The sequence below is a fragment of the Rosa chinensis genome, chromosome 7 (genome assembly GCF_002994745.2).
Source record: "Rosa chinensis cultivar Old Blush chromosome 7, RchiOBHm-V2, whole genome shotgun sequence".
Lineage (NCBI taxonomy): Eukaryota > Viridiplantae > Streptophyta > Magnoliopsida > Rosales > Rosaceae > Rosa > Rosa chinensis.
The window spans coordinates 19,799,375-19,820,316 of record NC_037094.1 but is presented as its reverse complement, the minus strand read 5'-3'; the positions used below and the strand labels follow the sequence as shown (position 1 = coordinate 19,820,316).

At 38.5% G+C, this 20,942-nt stretch overlaps 2 protein-coding genes across 9 annotated transcripts; one reads left to right on the top strand and one right to left on the bottom strand.

Annotated features, from left to right (window-relative positions):
• Positions 1–8,462: 8,462 nt before the first annotated feature.
• On the bottom strand, positions 8,463–12,196 carry LOC112180775. 8 transcript variants are annotated; one of them, XM_040512252.1, is made up of 8 exons: positions 12,015–12,195; positions 11,590–11,911; positions 10,332–10,442; positions 9,909–9,983; positions 9,334–9,361; positions 9,162–9,265; positions 8,905–8,966; positions 8,463–8,756 (listed from the first exon to the last, which is right to left on the bottom strand). In XM_040512252.1, the coding sequence occupies exons 3-8, from the start codon at positions 10,392–10,394 to the stop codon at positions 8,747–8,749; spliced, it is 342 nt and encodes a 113-aa protein (XP_040368186.1). In that variant the 5' UTR covers positions 10,395–10,442; positions 11,590–11,911; positions 12,015–12,195; the 3' UTR covers positions 8,463–8,746. The 8 variants fall into 8 exon arrangements, 1 of the variants encoding a protein (XP_040368186.1); XR_005804254.1 differs by lacking the exon at positions 9,334–9,361 and having other exon boundaries at positions 8,476–8,756; positions 8,905–9,265; positions 10,346–10,442; positions 12,015–12,196; XR_005804253.1 differs by lacking the exons at positions 8,905–8,966; positions 9,162–9,265; positions 9,334–9,361 and adding an exon at positions 10,610–10,705 and having other exon boundaries at positions 8,480–8,756; positions 10,346–10,442; positions 12,015–12,194.
• Positions 12,197–18,998: 6,802 nt separating this feature from the next.
• LOC112180920 (auxin-responsive protein SAUR36) lies at positions 18,999–20,088 on the top strand. Its single transcript, XM_024319500.2, has one exon. It carries the CDS (start codon positions 19,377–19,379, stop codon positions 19,893–19,895), a length of 519 nt encoding a protein of 172 aa, XP_024175268.1. The 5' UTR covers positions 18,999–19,376; the 3' UTR covers positions 19,896–20,088.
• Positions 20,089–20,942: the final 854 nt, after the last annotated feature.

Sequence of the window (20,942 nt, the reverse complement as noted above, 5' to 3'; positions counted from 1 at the left end):
ACCTTGGGGATGTTCAATTGTAACCACATAGGCGTCACACAGGTCCCAACAATTGTAGGAGGCAACCAGGATGAGGAAACCGGGTCACCATCGTGGATGAAGTGCTCCACCCTTTCACCACTGCCATGGCTTTTTCCAGCCCGAATTAACAGGGCTACAAGATCGCCGCCATAATAATTGTAAATAGTAGGGGTCAGATCTGGCAAAGATAGATCAATGGAAGGGCATAGGTGCCCTGATATTGGAAACTGGCCGGAGCTGCTAAGTGCCTCATCGGCAAGAGGAGGTGTTAGCATTAAAGCCACCCTCAAGTGCAAGAGGTACAAGTTATAGAATAGGGGATTAAGTAAGGATGTCGAACCCACGAGGATTGCTAAATCCTTTCCTAGCTAGGGAAAACCTAAGGAAAAACTAGAAGAATATGCAAATATACAATCACAAACAAAGGCTCACAAGTGAACCAAAGTTCATGGTGATGAGTATGTGCAAGATGGTGTGTAGAGATTTGATTTTGATTTTGAGATTGGTTTCTATTCAAATTGAAACAATGAAAGCAAGTAATATAAACTAAGTTAAACAAAACAAGTTGTTATCAAATGGATGGGAGTTAGGGCATCGGGTTTCACCTTTTGCCTCCCTTGCAAGCATTAAAGCAATTGAATATGAATGATGCAAAGCTAATTGTCCAACTACCCTCTTAGCATCCGGATAGGACTACTAAGGCTTAAACCCCTTTCATTTTATTAACTCTAACCGGATAAGTCTAGAACTAACTACCTAGAGACAAATTTAATTACCGGATAGGTCTCAATCATTTGCCCCTAAATGCATAAAGCTTAGAGTTTAGGTAACCAAGCAAGCAAACCAATCATATCTCTAGGTGATTTTAGCTCACTACCCTCACATGCACACATGGTGTGCTTTCATGCTCCCTTTTTACCTAAAGGTAATCAATCTCTAGGAAAAACTTCATGTCATGGCAAACACATAACTCAAATTGATTAAGTCTAAGTAATGCATTCAACTATTGACTTAGCATGTGAGAATGACAACATGAATTTGCATCAATTTATAAACAAAAGCATCAATCCAAGCAATTTTGGCTAGGGCTTTCAACCCTAGCCCCAACTAGTTCACTACTCACACATAGCTAGATACACAAGTTTCAACATTCTATTAAACATCAAATACATAAAGAGGTAGGGAGTAAAGGGTGACTATTGATGATGCCGGAAGAGGTGGTGGAGATGGGTCTCCAAGAACATGATGTGGTGGTAGTCACCTCCTTCTCCTTGCTCCAAGCTCTTGATATTGGTGAGAATAGTGAAATTTGGGATCACTAAGATGAGTTGTGGTGTTGAGTGGTGAAGGAAATGGAGGATGTAGTGGTGGAAATGGAGGTTTTAGAGGTGGAGATGGTGGTTTTTGTGGTGGAGATGGTGGTCTCTTCTCTAGAGAGAAAAATGGATTTTGGATAGGATGGAGATGATTGAATGGGGTCAAGAATTCTGAATAAATCCCTTTTGGCCTCTTCTTGATCAGCTATGTGTCCTCCTTGGTCCCCAAAGTGTGCAAGAGATGCTCTTACACCTTGTCCCCCAAATGGTCCCAAATAGACAAGGTGACAAAAGGACAAGGTGTAGGGAGATATTTGAATTTCAAGTGATGGGATATTTTCACAACCATGGTCCTCCTTTGCTGGAGAAAAGACCCTCCATGAGTGGCGGCTCGCAGGAAAAGTTTGCCGGAAAAGTCACCGGAAGAGTCGATTTGCAATTTTCTACCATGGTCCTCCTTTGCTGGAGAAAAGACCCTCCATGAGTGGCGGCTCGCAGGAAAAGTTTACCGGAAAAGTCACTGGAAAAGTCGATTTGCAATTTTCTTCCAATCTCTGTGTCTTCTTCTCCTAGCTTCATATCTCCACATTTCAAGCCTCAAATGGTCATTTTATTCTCAATGCAAGGTTTCCTACAAATAAAAGGAAATTGATTAAAAAGGGTAAAATAGAGTGGAAGACAAATCAATTTTCATAATTATGAGGCACAATTGCATACGTAATTTGTGACTCAACAGGAGGTTGGGTTAGAGTGAGCGCAAGGGGAGGCGCTGCTAGAGACCCAATACTCATGCAAAAAATGAAAATCCTTTCATGACGTTCTTTGTGTCAAAACAGTAGAACTTAATATCAATGGACATAAGTTTATAAATATAGACACACACACACACACACACATATATATATCCTTCTAGTGAGGGATCCCTTTTTTTTGGCATGTTAAGAGATAGCTTATTAGACACACTTTTCGATCACATATTCACATCTCAACCATTCAGTTTTTAGGTTTATATGAGTAGATTACCTCTGCAAATTTTCAGTCAAATTGATAATGATTAAGGCATTTATAACTGTGATTTATAATTATAAACATGAACGGTTCAGGTTAGACAAATTCGACGATTTACTATTATAAACATGAACAATTATATATATATATATATATATATATATATGTAGAGAGAGAGAGAGAGAGAGAGAGAGAGAGAGAGGTTATGAAGAGGACGTCCGCAACCCAGAAAAAGTGCGAACGTCTGGCATTTCTCCACCATCAAGTTGCGACGGCGGCGCGCCTCTTTTCGGATGGAGGCCAACGGCATCCCAGACCAGTTTGTAGTGAAGATGAAGGCCAAAGAGATCGAGATCACAGGTCTGGGTAGTGTGGTCGACTGCAAAGTGGTAGTCCGATCAAAGTCGACTGAAAAGTGGTAGCCGGCGAGTCCACCCAACTGCAAATTGGTCTGGGATGTCACTATGCCAATAAAGCCTTCAGACGACAGATGAGATCTGTCATCTGATATGTAAATTATATGTTGTCTATCCAGCTGCAGTCTCTTACGGTATCAGACGACAGATATCCTCCGTCGTTAACAAAAGTTTCACAAGGCTCCGTCGTCTGAACAACCCAACACTGAAGGATTTGTGACTTTCTGTGGTTAATAATCACATACAACGACAGATTAATGTTGTTCAAATGAACTACAAACTACAGTTTTAATAAAACTGCTGTTGTCTGACATGTAATAAGAACACATTTATATGTTGTCTGAAGTTACCAAAATAAGGGCTTGTTTAACAATCTGTTGTCTGAATGCATTTTCAAAGACATTTGATTGTTGTTTGAAATTCACTTAAAATTGGGTAAATTATAACTCATCTGTCGTCTAAATAGTTTTAAGAATTTATTTTTATGTCTTTTGTCTTGTATTCCAACCATAGTTTTAAGTATATATGTTGTCTGGTAGACAATATAACTATATGTAATCATGTAGTTGTGTAGTTTGATTGAGGTCAGAAACTCACTCTTCTGTTGTTTGAAGCACATTTGAAATATAAATAACCTGTTATTTCTGTTGTTTGATATAACAAGAAACAACAGATTTTGGTACCATTTAGTTGTTCATTTTCATGTTGAGACAACATATGTTGTAATCTTATGTTGATTGTTAACCATATGTGTAGAATAGCTGTAAATCTTATGTAATTATGATTCTTATTTATTTAGGTTATCATGTAATTATAGGAATGATTGTTTCCTATTAGGGTTAGACTACTCTTCTTGTCCTTGTATATATACCCCTTTGTGGGATGAATAGAATATTATTGAAAACCCTAAAATCAAAGTATTCTTTTCTACTTGGTATCAGAGCAGGTTCAATCCTTTGAACTTGCCTGCATCCTTTGAATCCTGAATCCTGAATCCTGAATCCCAAAGCACACCACAAACTGCTGCGTACCACCACCATTAAAATCAAGCCATCCCTGAATTTTTTGAAACCCTAGAAAAACCAAACCTGAAAAGAAAAAAAACAAACAAACCCCAAATTCCTCAATGGCCGGACCTGCAATTGAAGGCGAACAGTCAAATCCCGAGAAGACAATGGTGTCATCCTCACCGATCATCCATCACCACTACACCACCCAACAAGACAACTCTGCTTTCCCCACAAGTGTTGTCTTGAATGAATCCAACTACACCATATGGGCTCCTCTTATGAGAATGCGCATTGGAGCACGAGGGAAGGTTGGTTATCTGACCGGAGTAAAGGCTGAACCCGCCATGAATTCTGCAGAGTATGAAGCTTGGACCACGGACAATGAAAAGGTGAAAAGTTGGCTAATTGACTCCATGGAATCCTCTCTCATGAACCGGTATATTCGTCTTCCTACTGCGAAAGATATTTGGGAAGCTGTAGAGAAAACCTTTTATGATGATTCTGATGAAACCCGAATCTTTGAGTTGAATAAAAAGTGTTTTGAAGCAAAGCAGAATGGAAGGCCCATTCCGACCTACTACAATGAGTTAGTGGCAATGTTCTAGGAGATTGGTCAAAGGGTGGCCTCTCAACATGATAATGTTGCAGCTGTCGTTCAAGAAACTTCAGCAATGTCCCAGATGCGTGTTCACTTGTTTTTGAGTGGACTTGACCCAGAGTATGATCAGGTGCGTGGAGAAATCCTACGCAAGGAGCCTAAATTCTCCTTGGAGCAGAGCTATGCTTACATTCGCAAGGTGCAATCAGAGAAACAAGCTATGGGGCGTTCGGTACCTACCGAATCTTCTGTTATGGCCGTTCAACGCCGACCAGGTCCTCCTCCAGGCTTCTCAGGTCCTTCTCCACACCGTCCTCATGACAAACCAAACCCATACTATGAAGTGATTAGCTACCCTGATTGGTGGGACTTCACCAGGAAACTACGAAAGAATCCGGGCAAGGCGGCTATTGCTACTACAGAGGAAGAGCATCTTGACAATGTCTCCGCTAATGTAGCGCAGTCAGGTATGAAGGGTAAGGCTACTTTGAATAATACATGGATAATTGATACAGGTGCATCTGATCATATGACCAATGACCCTAGTCTTGTGAAAAACCTTAGACGTTCCTCTCAAAATATTGTCTCTACTGCTGATTGTACTCCAACTCTGGTCACCGGAGAAGGTTCTATTGTTGTATCTGATACCTTAACCCTTGAATCTGTCCTAGTTGTTCCCTCACTAGCTTATAATCTCCTATCTGTTGGTCAGATTATTTTAGCACTTGCATGTATTGTGACCTTCTATCCATCTCTCTGTGTGTTTCAGGACATTCTGACTCGGCGGATTCTTGGTTATGGTGTTAGAAGGGGAAAATTATACTACCTGGATCTGACAGAGACTGGAGAAAACCAGAATCATCTTTTGGGGCAAGCTAATCAGATTAATGGGGTAGAGAATGCAAAGGAAGCAGTATGATTATGGCATCGCCGTTTAGGTCATCTATCTTTTAGTTATTTTAAGAAGCTGCAACCTCATTTGTTTTCGGTTGTCAGTGATTTGGATTTCCATTGTGACATTTGTGAACTGGCCAAGAGCCACCATATTTCATATTCACCAAGTCTTAATAAAAGTCCTGTTCCTTTTATGAAAATTCACTCTAATGTCTGGGGTCCTGCAAAGATTCCTTCTCTTTCTGGAGCTCGGTATTTTGTAACGTTTATTGATGATTGCACTCGCATGACATGGGTGTCATTACTGAAGAATAAGAGTGATGTATTTGGAATGTTTATCGAATTTCACAAAATGGTGGCAACTCAGTATCAACAATCCATCAGAGTATTTCAGTCTGACAATGGTGGAGAGTTTGTGAATGGCCCTATGATTGAGTTTTGCCGGTCACATGGAATTCGTCATCAAACCTCCAATTCTTATACTCCTCAACAGAATGGGTTAGCAGAACGGAAGAACATGCAGTTGATGGAAGTTGTTCGTGCTTCCTTATTTGGGATGAATGTACCTCGGTCCTATTGGGGAGAAGCAATAAAATCTGCAACATATCTTATCAACCGTACTCCTTCACGGGTGATTGAGTTTCAGAACCCTCATCAGAAGCTTCATACATTTTTGACCATCCCTTCTATGCCTAATTTGGAGCCCCGAGTGTTTGGGTGCACAGCCTATGTTCATATTCCCAAGCCTCAATGCAGCAAGCTTGATCCTCGTGCCCGTAAGTGTATCTTTGTTGGTTATGCTGACTTCCAGAAGGGTTATCGATGTTATGATCCCCTTACTGGCACTTTACATGTCTCTCTTGATGTTGCTTTTCGTGAATCCGAGCCTTATTACTCAGGGGGAGCTTCTCAGTCTTCCCTTCAGGGGGAGAGAGGTTGTGAAGGGAATCCTCGTTCTATTATTGATTTTGATGTCTTTGAAGACTTGGAAAATTTGGAGGATACATTTGAGGTTAGAAATTTGGAAATAGAAAATGCAGTTGCCGAACAGAGCATTGTGAATTCTGAAATAGACAATGTGACTGCCGAACGAAGTGTTGCGAATTCCAAAACAGAAAATGCGACTGCCGAACAGAGTGTTGTGAATTCCGAAACAGAAAATGTAACTGCCGAACAAAGTGTTGTGAATTCCGAGACAGAAGAGACGACTTTTCTGGATAGTTTGAATCAAAATCAAGACGTATCTGAAGCTCACACATAAGATATTCCCCCTTCTGCATCACCAACTGAAGATCCCGGTCAGAATGATCCTCCTCAGGTACCCCTGAACTTTAATGAATCTTCTGGGTTAGAAAGTGTCGAACCTAGGAAATCACAAAGGGTGACCAAGGGAATTCCTAAGAAATAATATGAACCAGATATCAAAGCCAAAGCTAAATACCCTATAGCTAATTCTATGTCTAACCATAGGATTTCTGGGTCACATGCACTTGTTATTGATCAATTATCTACTGTATCTATTCCTAGTAACGTGCATGATGCATTGACGGATCCAAAATGGACAAAGGCGATGAATGAAGAATTGGAAGCTCTTCAAAAGAATGCAACATGGGAACTAGTACCTATGCCGGTTGGAAAGAAGACTGTAGGGTGTTGTTGGGTATTTACTGTGAAGCTTAATGCAGATGGAACTATTAATAGATACAAGGCGAGGTTGGTTGCCAAAGGATACACACAACGTTATGGGATTGATTATGAGGAGACTTTTGCACCTGTGGCAAAGATCAATACTGTTCGGATTCTAATCTCACTTGCAGCAAACAAAGATTGGCCCTTGCACCAGTTTGATGTGAAGAATGTGTTTCTTAATGGGAATTTGGAAGAAGAAGTGTACATGGATGTACCCCCAGGTGTTAAGAATTACCCAAGTGAAGTTGGCAAGGTGTGTAAATTGAAGAAGTCTTTGTATGGCCTGAAGCAATCTCCAAGAGCCTGGTTTGGGAGATTTTCAAAGTCCATGAGAGCCTTTGGGTACAGACAGAGCAATTCTGACCATACCTTGTTTATCAAGCGCAATAATGGTAAGATTACAGCTCTTATTGTGTATGTTGATGACATGATTGTTACAGGGGATGATCCGAAAGAGATGAATGAGTTACAAAAGTATCTGTCAAAGGAGTTTGAAATGAAGGATCTGGGGCAACTGAAGTATTTTCTGGGTATTGAAGTTGCGAGGTCTAAGAAGGGAATTTCACTGTCACAGAGGAAGTATGTTCTTGACTTACTTACTGAAACGGGGATGCTGGACTGCAGTCCAATTGAGACACCCATTGAGATGAATCACAGACTTGCCATTTATCCTGATCAAATTCCAACTGATAAAGGAAGGTATCAACGTCTTGTAGGAAGATTGATTTATCTTTCACATACTAGACCTAATATTGCTTATGCTGTGAGTGTTGTCAGTCAGTTTATGCATTGTCCTAGTGAAGAACATATGGATGCAGTTTTTCAGATTTTGAGGTATTTGAAGATGGCGCCAGGTAAAGGATTACTGTTTGAGAAAAAGGATGAATTGGAAGTTGGGGGATACACAGATGCAGATTGGGCTGGTGATAAAACTGACAGGCGATCTGGGTACTTCACTTTTGTAGGAGGGAACCTTGTCACTTGGCGTAGCAAGAAACAGAAAGTTATGGCCAAATCAAGTGCAGAAGCTGAATTTCGAGGTATGGCACATGGAGTCTGTGAAATGTTATGGATTCGTAATGTCCTGAAAGATCTAGGTTACAAGCTTAGACAACCTATGGATTTGCATTGTGATAATAAAGCTGCAATTGAGATTGCACATAATCCAGTTCAGCATGATAGGACAAAGCATGTAGAGGTTGACCGTCATTTTATTAAAGAAAATCTTGACAGAAAGGTTATTCGTTTTCCATTTGTAAACTCAAAAGAGCAGTTAGCTGATGTTCTTACTAAAGGAGTGTCCAGGAAGATATTCGATAGCTTAGTTGACAAGTTGGGCATGATAGATATCTATGCACCAACTTGAGGGGGAGTGTAGAATAGCTGTAAATCTTATGTAATTATGATTCTTATTTATTTAGGTTATCATGTAATTATAGGAATGATTATTTCCTATTAGGGTTAGACTACTCCTCTTGTCCTTATATATATACCCCTTTGTGGGATGAATAGAATATTATTGAAAACCCTAAAATCAAAGTATTCTTTTCTACTATATGGACATCATTCATTTTGGAACAATACAAAAGGCTTGTTATATCATCAAAGTCAAAAGGCTTGAAGCCAATTCAGAACATAATTTAGGAGAACACCAAGCCAAACTAGACTACTTCTAACCCAAAACAAATAATTATAGAGTAATATTACTCCAAAGCAATCTACCATATATATATATATGGAATTGACATGGCGATCTGCAAGTTCTCTTCTCCCAGTAAAATCGACACGAAAGAGTCAAAGCAATCTGCATCACACATCAAAAGGGAGACATAAGTGAACTGGAATGTTAAGGCATGAACAACTTAGCTTTGGGAATTTATTAGAGTCCATTTGTATAGCCATGAACTTGAACTTTTGCAGACTCATAGTAAACATGTTAAGGTAGAACATACTGAATTTTCATGGAATTCGGATTTAGAACAGCAAGAAAAAAGATGAACACAATCTGACTGAACTGCATGAGTCATATAAAAAAAAAATCTCAGCAGCATGGTCAACTTAGAAAATTCACCAAAAATTCATTGTAAGTCCAATTGACATGAAATTAGTTTTGAAACAACTATTTGAAATGCATAATTCAATATACATAAAACCAGAAGTTAAATGATTCAAATAGGAGTTCAAATCTCAACAGAAAATCAGAGGATACATTAAAAATGCTGGAACTTTCCCAAATGCAGACCAAATTTGGAAGAATCACCGAAAATTCACTTTGCTTCAGAATAAGATGAAACTTTCCAGATCCTTTGTTGACTAACAAAACAGAAACAGGTCAAAATTTCAGTATATTTGAAGATCAGTAAGTAGGGTAAAATAAATACCAAAGAGAGCTGTGCTGCAGGGCAGTTTCTGCAGAAGTCTAAAAAAAGTTAGCACCTATCCATGACTGCTTAGACTACAATTTTATAAGAGATTAAATGAAACATAATCACTCACAAGTCCCAAATCCCAACTAAAAGATTATCAATTCCAAAAGCTTATCAATTTATTAAAATGGATGCTAATACAATAGAGAAGGTCATGAAGCAATCTAGAAACTAACAACTACTTGATTGCACTATGTGATCAATTTTGTTTATATATTAAGTTTACAAGAAAGGGTATTACCCATGGAAGCTTCCCAGCGGTTTCAAAAGCGGAATACTTGTTGATGGTAAGCCTATGGGACTGGGAGTTAGAGGTAGCAACTTCATGGGTGATGGATTATCTAATCAAAACTGTTTTGCTACATAGTAATTGAGTTTATGGTCTAGATAGTTATTATGGGAACTAAATTATAAAATTGGTTGGTTCCTAAATTGTTGTTTAAGAGGAGAGTGACAACAATTGAAATTACTGTCAGAATGACCTATAGTACTAAATTTACAAGTGAAGAGTAGCACCAATCTATCCTTACCGTTCCTCCACCAACACCAAGTCCTTGTCTACTTGTCATGAAAGTGATACCCTTCCATTTTGCAACATAATGAACCTGCAAACAGAGATGCATAGTTAAATTGCATTCATCGTACTTGAATTACTCATATAAATATTTGGTAATTTGAAAGACTCTTGAATTATTCATAAATTTTTGGTAATTTGAAAGACTCTAATTATGTGTTTTAGCAACCTTATCTGAGGTCAAGTTTACTTTAAAATCTATCACAAAATGTATCCATTACATGCTTAGTTGATTTTTGAGGATGCAGCTAATGAACAACTCTAATCCCAGAAGATATGTGAGGGCTTACTGATATGGATACCAAAAATTTTTAAATAGAATTGAAACATAGCAAAGTAAATCCAGAAGAGCAAAATCAGAAAAAGAATAAGCAATTACAGAAATCTGTGAACCTTTTCCTTGGAAGGTGGAGAAACTCCTCATATTCTTTGATGCGTTCATCAATCTTATGAGGCTGGAACAGTACTAGAGGATGCCAACTAACAATTCCTGCAATTATTTCCCCATGTGTCATTTCCCAAACATCCAAGAAAAACATCAACATAAATGAAAACATCCCAAAAATGAGTGGCAAGAATAGCCAAAGTCTAGCATTTGATATCTACATGACTAAACAAATTAATATGGCCACTCTATCGACCAAACCAAGCCCTCACAGATGACTATGAATCTTATCAGAACCATGGGGTAAGAAGTCCTTCTCGACAATGCTCTCCAAGACAAAAGACTTCCCCAAATTCGACCCCACAAAACTGAAACATAAGTAAACAATATCCATTAATATCACAATAAATTCATTTTTTCATGAATTTTCTTCTCAAATACACCTTTCAAATTAATACACATGCTTAAGCTAACATGAGCAAAATTCCACTTCCACCAAAATGCATAAAAGGCAATTTGCTTCCGCTACACAACACAATAACTAAAACTAGTCTAGCGTCTAAAAACTGGTCTAGAATTCAACGAATCTGTGATTAAGCACAATAATCAAGCATGCAAGATTATATCTAACATTGATCACTACATTTTTGCTTTGGAAATGCTTCTTTTCTTTCACTCAAAATGGATCTATTTTTGAAAACAAGCGATCTGAGTATACAAGAAATTGCAGGCCAAGTTTAATTATATCAAAAACCATATATTAGTCTAAAGAAGAACCTATTCAGTCTTCCAACAGGAAATCGTTCCCTGCTTTCTATTACTACAAGTAAATAATTGACCTATCAAACAAGTGATGAGTAGCAAGGCATGCCTCCAAATCTTACTAAAGCATGTCTTGCAGCATAGAAATAACCATCAGAACCCAAGCTATAAAGTAAATTGGACACCAATATTTATCCTTTTCCCACCACTAACATACCAAAGGTAGAGGACGCAGCTCATAGTACACTCTGTAAAACGGACTATGTTAGGATTGCTGATAGCTTGAAAGCTATTTCAATGCTTCTGCTTAACATAATAATCATACTCTCTATCTTCATCGCTAAGCAAATTATGCAATAGACTTCAATCAAGTAAAGCATTCACACAACATCTACTATGAACTAGGTTATACATCTGACCAAAGCAAAGTCCAAATAGCTGGATCAATCAGAGAGAAAAGAGAAGGTGGAGGAATGAACCGGGAGCTCACCTGGCCACCGACGACAGCGATGGAGGGAAGCAAGTCCCAAAGAGTCTGTAATGCGCGGGTTTCGCCGTGGTCACCGAGAGCTGTGCAAGCTCTCTGGATTTTGTTGACCAGCAAGATCAGGTTCTCTATCCAAAACTCAGCGGTGACGGAGGGAGCTATGGGCGGGGTTGGAGTACTCAAATCACGTGGGATCTGAGAAAACGTTCACGATTCGGAAAAGGTAGATCTGCTATTGGGATTGTGACGGTGATGAGTCGGCTAGACAGAAATAGAGAAAGGAGGTGTGGGGATGTTCGAGAGTATTTGAAAACTTAGACCTGACCTGCTCAAAAACCAGCAGAAAGTTATGAAAATCAAAAGCCCAAAAAGAGAATTGGAATAGCAATTTGGTATGCAGATGAGGGAGACATGATAGAGAAATTTACCCACTGCAAATGCTGGAGGATAGGCTGTTGGTTCGACATCAACTGGTGTTTTTGGCCATGTGAGTAAGGATGAAGAGGGAAATTTCGCGAGAGAGAGACGGCAAGCTGTGAGTGTTGAGCGTCTGAGAGGAGAGAGAGGTTTCGTTTTCGATGAGCATCTTTATTTCCTTTCAGAAAACAAAAGGAAAAAAAAAAAGGTGAGAAGTTTAAGTTTGGCAACAAAAATTGAGCGGGCAACGTACACAGTTTGGGTATACTTTTTCTCCATTTACTCAGACAACATATAAATGTCGTCCCAATTTTCGACATTTTAATGAGAAATCCTCAGTCTTTTAAGACGACAGTTATCTGTTGCCTTAATTTTCTAACTTACAAAAAAGATGAAAAAACCAAAATAGTATGGATTCTCATGCTATTCAGACAACATAATTAATTTATATGTTGTCTGAAGAAGTTTAAAAAATTCAGACAACAGAAAACAACAATTCTGTCGTCTGAAGGCATTATTGACATAGTGTGTCCAGAGGGAGTTCGTCCGGCGACCGCAGCGCAACCATCGCCGCCTTCTCGACGCCGGAAGAGGGACGTATGCACTTTTTTTGGGTTGCGGACGTCCTCTTCAGAACCTCACTGTATGTGTGTGTATATATAATCCTCCTCTCCCGTGACCGTTTTAACTTTTCATGAACTATAAGAGAGAAGTGGGGCTTAAAAAGCTACGGTTAATCTAAACATGTTGAAAATAAAGAAATGTAATGAATTATAGGAACTGAAAACCCCACTCTTGTTTTTTACATTGGATTTTAAGTCCTAATGCATGCATATCTGTAATTTATAGAGATCCTTCTTTACATAATCTTGTAGATCGATCATTGTCCCCAAAAAAGAAGTATACATATCAAATTAACTTGTCTTTCTCCAAATTGATAGGTTCAACCTCAAACCCAAAATCCAAAGTAGTTTCTGGCATAACGCACATACTGTTCAGCTATAACATTGCACTGGCATTCTTAATACTTTAAATGTCTTAACTGAGTACACAATATTGAACTTCAAAATTTTGATTAAATTTGGCAGTAGGTTCTCCAACATATTAATTAAAATAGCATTCAATACATCAGTTACTGGCTAATGTCCCATATCTACATATATATGTGGAAAAGCCCCGGATTCGATGAGTTACAAGATCGATGAAGATGCTTAGTGTTTGCTGGTGTAATATGGTAACACAGATGATCATGTTTGTTAATCTAAGTCATGTAGCGCCGAAGAACATAAATGCTAAACTGACCAACGTACTTAGCTCATACAGTCTTATGTAGGAACGAGAATCTTATCGTGAAACTCAATATTTGATTAATTCATGTGTTTATAACTTTGTTTAATTTGTTGTTTTCGTTCTCATTTGGTTCTTCTGCAATTCTAGCTTTTCCCCAAGGGTCTAGTGAGAATAGTGTGTTTATATATATGTGTGTGTTTATTTATTTTTGCAATGGTTTGGGATTTCTTAAAGTGGGGGCATAATTAAAACATCCCCAACCATCATCTTTTAGATACTTTGTCCTATCAATTCGTGAAGAGCCAAAATAGTGGTATTTAATGGTCAAATTTCTACATGCATAAGAGATGTATAAGTATTTTATATTGTATATATATGCGTCTCATACTCTTTTTTTAAGAGATTAACGTGAAATTTTATTCTCGTGAGATACAGTTACATGATATAAGTATGGGAGAGTCAAAAATGACAATTCACAACCTAACATGAAAGTCAGGAAATAAAAACACACTTTGTTTGGCTGCAAAACCAGTTGGCGTGCAAACTGTCTCTTTTGAGCGTGTGCGCAGGCGTGCCAGCACCGTGGGGTGCAGTCGTCGGGGGAGTCCCTTGACCTGACTTCTTCTTCAAGCGTTTGTGGACGAGGAGAGCACCAACCTCGCCACAAGGTTCTTCTCTAGCCTTCCTGGAAAGGACTTCTTGCCTTACGGATAAGGACTTTGGTTGTGATCTCTTCGCATCACCGAATCGATACTCAACGTTGTAGGTTGAGAAGAGCAATCACTGGGAAGTTTGGAGAAAGCACGGGTTTTGCTAAAGCATAACTTTAGCTTCGCTGGGTTGCGAGGGCGTTACCCTTGCTTCGCTGGTCGTATCGGTGGCAATAATACTGGCAGTCGGCTCGCGGGGAGACTAGGACTGGAAGTACAGTCGCCGGGTTGATCTGGTGATGCTGACAGTCGGCTCTTGGAGAGACTAGGACTGGCGCGCGGTCACCGGGTTTCAACGAGGTTGAAGGTTTGCTCCGGAGAGGCTTTGTAATCGCTGGGATTGATTGATTTGAGACCCTCTTTTCGTCCTTGAAACCTAGTATTTATAATTAGGGTTCCGACTGTTCCTTGGTATAGAAGGATTATTGATTGAAGTTTCCTATTCAACCTCTGCTACTTGACTCCAATAAGGTTTCGTTTTCCTTATGGATTACGGAATAGGCGGAGCTGTAACCCAAACCTAAGTAGGCTTATTTTTGGGCCGCAGGTATCGGCCCGCTGTGCTAAATCCACTAAAGAATCTTGCCAAAATTACTTTTGGGCTCAAACACACTTATTACTAACTAGCTAGTTGTGGCCTATAACTTTCATGAAAATATGTACGCGTATTATACTCGCATACATATGTACCATTGGAAAAAAATGTGGCATATGATGAACTAAAATTTGACAATTAATAATATTGATTACCCTATTCCCCCATGCTTTAGCTAACTAGTTAATTTACTCTTGAGATCATTTTAGGAGTCAAAAAAGATGAGCTAATATAAAAAAATGTCTATATTTTGATTCACAAAAATTATAATAAAAGTTAGATCATGTAGGAAAAAGTTATAAGAAAACAAAATGATCTTGCTGGGAACTTTCCCTTTCTTAACGACTTATATACAATATATCTCAAACAAAAAATGAAGCATGCATGTTGCCGTCAACATTTTCGTACTCCATACGTACAGACTGTACAGTAAGTAATTCATAGCTGGAGTGGAGTATAAAGTACGGTATAATGTAAGCAAATTAATTGACTAGTTTAATATTGGTATCTTCCGATTAATAATATTTCTAGTTCTCATTTGGAAATTATTCTATGCACCGACGGTGTAAATGACCCAACCCTTATAAAATAATCTCAACCCTTGATATTTATTATCAACTTTATTTTTAATAAACAAAAAGTGTATTTAATGTAATCTAACCATTCATTTATGTTGGTGCAAGTGCACGGCGGTGCACTGAATAATCTCTCGTTTTCATTTTGTACTAATCGTACAGTTGGATTTCATAATTTCTTTATGTAAATATTAATAAATACGGTTAACAACTAATAAACATGGAAATTTAAAAACTAGAAGGGTCACAACTTACAAGGAACAAAACACTTCTTGCTAATAGCTAACAATTAGGACAGTCCAGTTCATAACTTTCAGATTCTCTGTCTTTTGATCTAACATTGCCATTTTGTTCGTTCACATAAGCACAAGGTTTGCATCTAGATGCCTTTCCCACTAATTTATAACATATTTACACTGCATATTATATTGCATGCATGGACCAGATTACAAATCACATCAATAATAGAAGTGAACTATTTTTACATCTGAGCTTGAACTTAAGTTTGGCTGATTTTGACTCAACAATTCAATTAACTTTCAAAACAAAAAGAAAAATTACGTTTATAAGCCGAGATTTGAACTTCGTTCTTTTAGTAAACATACACAACCTTCTCAAATGTTTCAAACTCTGATTATCACTTTTAGCGTGCTTTTGTTTTTCAATTTTTACTCGATCAATTTGTTACTAGCTTTTATGAAATGAACACTAACAAGCCAAAAACGATCGTTAGCTGAACAAGAGCGAACTTGAAGTACTAAGCTGATTTTCAAGTTGAAATGGGATTTCTATATATGATTCAAATAGTTTCAGAATTGTCTTTGATAAGCGAACTTGAAGCACTATGCTGATTTTCAAGTTGAAATGGGATTTCTATATATGATTCAAATAGTTTCAGAATTGTCTTTGATAAGTGAATTTATTACACATATTCAATTGCTTAACTTTTCCTCATGATAGTTTGGATGATTTAAGTTTCGAAGGTCATATAATTGATGAAGTCAAGTTTTTAATTTAGTCTTTTTCTATTTGTAGTAGCCATTTTATGAAACGTGACGGTAATAAAGTTGCTCACCGGTTAGCAAAAGAGGCTTTGAAAGTTAGTCAACCTCTACTTTGCTTGGAGTCGGGGCCTTCTTGGCTCTATCAGTGTGTCAGTATAGATTTCCAGTGTGAAGTCCAGTTTGGTAAGTTTTCGTGCAATAGTGGTTGTTGGTGAGCCTATGCAGATTATTGTTCCATAACTCATTGTACTCAATTCATTATTAATGAAGTTCTATTTGATAAAAAATAAAATAAAATAAAATTTTCCTCATCTTTCTCAATTTTTTAAGATTTTGGGAACTAGAAAGGCAAAACGTAAATGCAGCCTATAAATCCAAACAAGGAAAACATTTTTCATTAAAAAATTCTTTCTGAAGGACCACAAATATTTGTGGCGGATCTTATTGTTCAAGCTCTAAAATGCTTTTCGAGTTTTCGTCTTCAAAGACCAAAAGAGAAGAAAAACAAATCGATCCAAAAGAAAAAGAACAAGAGGTGATCAGAACTTGGTTTTAGGTTTCCTCTGTTAATTAATTAAGGACGTGCGTGTACCATTTCGTAAGAATATCTCACGTGGAATAAAGTCTTGAGTTTAGAAAAGTCCAACAAGAAAAGAAATTGTTTTGTCCAAAAACAAAATATTATTTTGGCTCTACCAGTGAAATGGAATTATGGAAGTGCGAGTAGGAATCTTGAACAAATCTTAAGACAAAATATGAGGTCAGCGTCCGAGACAGAGACTCCAAAGCTAAGCTTCAAGAAATATCTTACAATAATTATGTATGAATATCTTACAATAATTATGTATGCTACTATATTTAAGTACCAACTATATTAATAATAGAGCCCATCCGATTGCGAGTTTGCATTATCAATCTATAAAAGGCGTCCGTTAAAGTGGGGGAGTGACCCCTCGAGCCTTTTTAGAAGATTGATCGATCAAGCGACTCTTCAACTTGGGATTTAGACATTTCAAAATATTATTAAAATTACTCCTTACCCGAGATATCGTAACTACATGGAATATGTCTAATTAGAGTACTGTTGCTTAATATTGGCCGTAAATATGATGTACGTTAGTCATAGTACTAATTCTATTTTTAATGTTCTTCACTCACATTCTCATCTAGCAACTTGCTCTCATCATCAGCATTATTGATTTTGTAGATTTTCAGAATGTATTCTTCTAGAACTCGATCAAATTAGAAAGTAAAAGTTGTTTAATCAGGAGTTCAGGCTCTACGTCCCTTTCTTGGATTCTGCAGTTTCATTAATCAAGGCTTGAGGGCAGTTGCACCAGTTTCCTATTTTTTCTTGAGATGTTTTTTTTTTGACTTTGTCAAGGGGAACCCAAAGGCTTCCTAGGCCCAAGATAAACCCCTTCGGCGCATGTGAAATGCTCCAACTGTGCATTGCAGCACAGTGCCTGACCACTTTGACAGCTTTGGGATTCGAACCTAGGTTGAGGAGCACACCCAACTAGACAAGAACCACTAGGCTACTTGCAGTGGTTTTTTGGGATGTTTCTAAATGTACCCAACAAAGTTCTAAACATACCCAGCAAATTTATTTATTTTAAATATATTTAATTAAATCACCTAATTTCCTAAACTATCCTCATTCTGTACCCTGCAATAGAACACAGCGATGAAGTGGGTCTAGGAGAAGGCAGACAGCTATGTCAACCATTACTATTAGAGAGCTTCAATCAACAAGAGAAACTAGATTGCTTCTTACAGTTCCTTCGAACATGATTCGTTTATGAGGGATAATGATTAGATTATACTGCAGATCATGCAATTCAATAGAAGAGATATTGATGCTATCTATCAGAATTTGGCTAGCATCAGGATCAACGACTAGAAAAAGAGTTTGTATGAGAGCTGACATTCCACTGCCAGTTCTCCGATCCCCACAATCCTAGTTTTCATTCCTCCAGGAAAGGTAGATGTGAGACCCAGTAACACAAGTGGCAAGTGTGGTAAAAAACCCAATCTTGAAAGAACCCCATTGCCTCTGGTCTCATTTAATATAGCTTTCTCAAAAACCCCATCTTGAAATAACCCAGAAATTAGAATTGCAGAAAAGATTCCATGAAAACTATTCTCAAAGCGGACAGCAAAGGTGAGGCCCAAGAGTAGTGATTGAAGGACAAGACGTGAATTAGTTAATCCATACTTTTCAAAAAAAAAAAAAAAAACGGGATAATCGAAATCACAGAAGAGCGAGGGTTGGATGATTGGTATAAGGAATTAAAAATGCCGGCAAATTTTCATCGCCGTTTTTTTTTATACTGGGTACAAGATAAGGTTAGTTTGGGAAATCAGGTTGTTTAATTAGATATATTTTCAAATAAATAAATTTGCTTGGTGTACTAAGAATTTTGCTCGGTACATTTAGAAACACCATTTAAAAAAAAGAAAAAAAAAGTAAAAGTTGTTTAATTATTTGATTCTCATAAGGATCATTTGATTGTTAAATAAAAAACATGCATCTGATTCTCATAAGGATCATTTGATTGTTAAATAAAAAACATGCATCACGTTGTGTTGCTCATTCGCCGGAGATGAGAAATTCTTGGTCAAATTTTTGCAAAAACGATTTGTAAAATGCCTTAAAACAAATGAAAAGATAGAGATAAGAGAGCTAGAATGAGTAGGCAGAGTTGCGTCTTCTTCATTCCAACAAACCAATGATGTTTGGTTGTACGGCCTTGATCAGTCTGTATAAGATAAGCATATTAGTTAGTACAAGCAAAGAGTCCATCAGATACATCCGTACGTTTATCAAAGTACCGATTAAAACCAATTTAATACATAATTACCTCTCTCTCTCTCTCTCCCCCACCTCTTGCCCATTCTGCTATATAGCTTCATTTTCTTCCCCATACACTCCAAAATTCTGTACCGAGTGCCGACCACTAATTCATCATATACACACATAACAATTCTCTGATTTCCCAAAGGAACCATATTCTCATCTTATTCCAAGAATCCCACCACCTCCACCAACGCCACTATAAAACCTCACTACTATAAACCACCTCAAAAACCCAACACACTCCAAACACATATCTCAAAGAGAGTACTTCAGTCCAGAGTTGGGTAATATTTTCGTCTGGACGCAAAACCAGGTACAGTGTTGCCTTCTTTTTGGATCATGAACACCCACAGAATGAAAAAAAGCAGAGGTTTCAGGCTGAGAGTACACAAGCTGGTGAAGATCTTCAAATGGATAGTCCGACCCAGAAGAGAGCCGGTCCGGTACAAGAGGCTGGAATCCCCTGCTGCCAGAACGTACAACCCCATTTCCAAATTCTTCACCTTGGCAAGGTCTCTTCGACGTGGAGCCAAGCAGCTGTGTTTTCCTAACTCGGGTTACATGCGGGTCGGGCAGGCTCCGGAGGAAGGGAAACCGGTGGTTGTTCCGAAGGGGCACATGGCGGTGTATGTGGGGGAGTCGGACGACGACACGCAGAGGTACTTGGTGCCTGTCATATACTTCAATCACCCGCTGTTTGGGGAGCTGTTGAAGGAGGCCGAGAAGGTTTACGGGTTCAACCATCCGGGTCGGATCGTCATACCATGTGGGGCTTCGGAGTTTGAGAAGGTGCAGATGAGGATCGCTGCAGGGGACCATTGTCAATGGCGGAGGAGGAATAGTAACCGTCGCTATTAGTGTGAGTTGAACCGCGGGTGATGATCATTGGGGTTTGTCCAAATTCATGATAGTGATTTTGATTTTTTCTTTTCCTTTTTCCCATTTTTCTTGTAAGAAATAGTCACAAGAGGGGGTTTATTTTCAACCTATACCAACTAGATGTATATTGTGAATATTAAAATCAATACACGTATCTTTTGATGTTCACTGATTCACTGAATGTTAAAGCGTACTTACGTAGTAACGTTATTTTTTATTTTATTTTTGTCTTTTTGCTCTTGACAACCTGAGACTTGAATATTATGGAGAATTCACGAGCTTAATTAGTGTCAAATATGATTTGTTTGGTATTCACGTACATCAAACTAGAATATGAAAGAATCTCTCTATAATTTGACCTAGCCGTCTCTGCTAGGGTTTCTCGGTGTAGGCTTCTTCACTGATAAAAATTCCAAAACTCACTTCTCTCCTTTCGATCTTATCTTCTTCGATGGCTGACATCCGTTTTGAGACTGAGGAAGTAGGGCTACAGTTGGACTCGAGCCTTGTGGTGTTGGGGGCTGCAGCGCTTCAGGATGGGAACTGGTGCATGGTGGGCCGTTTGTTGGCTCCAAAAGCAAGGTTGCCCGGCTTCAAGGGTACTATTTCCACGATCTGGAACATCAGATCAGGATTGACCATTCAGGATGCAGGGGAGAGATTTGTGTTCCAATTTGAGAATGAACGTGTGCGCAACCGGATCTTGCATGGAGGTCCCTGGTTTTATCGGAATACTATGCTCGTGGTGGGAGAATATGATGGCCTCAGTCCTGTGGAGGAGGTGCCTCTAAATCTTTTGGAGGCCTGGGTGGCTGTGAAGGGGCTTCCTTTTTCTCTGAGGAACAAGACGGCGCTGGCCATGGTGGGTGCCTCTTTGGGGATGATGGTTCGAGTGGATCAAAATGCTTTAAAGAGGAAAGAAGAAGAACAGCGCATCAAGGTGGTTTTTGACGTTCAGCGCCGGATCCGGGTTTGGAAGGTGTTTGAGTTCTCACCGGTGGTGAAACCGGAGTTAACTTTTATCTT

Bases quoted from the DNA above. Each gene is read 5' to 3' on its own strand.
- LOC112180775 (XM_040512252.1), bottom strand. From the start codon at position 10,394: ATGAACGCATCAAAGAATATGAGGAGTTTCTCCACCTTCCAAGGAAAA. The intron at 9,984-10,331 runs GTAATTGCTTAT...CTCTGTTTGCAG, and splicing joins GAAAAGGTTCACAGATTTCT to GTTCATTATGTTGCAAAATG. The intron at 9,266-9,333 runs GTATTTATTTTA...CTGTTTTGTTAG, and splicing joins CTGCAGCACAGCTCTCTTTG to TCAACAAAGGATCTGGAAAG.
- LOC112180920 (XM_024319500.2), top strand. From the start codon at position 19,377: ATGAACACCCACAGAATGAAAAAAAGCAGAGGTTTCAGGCTGAGAGTA.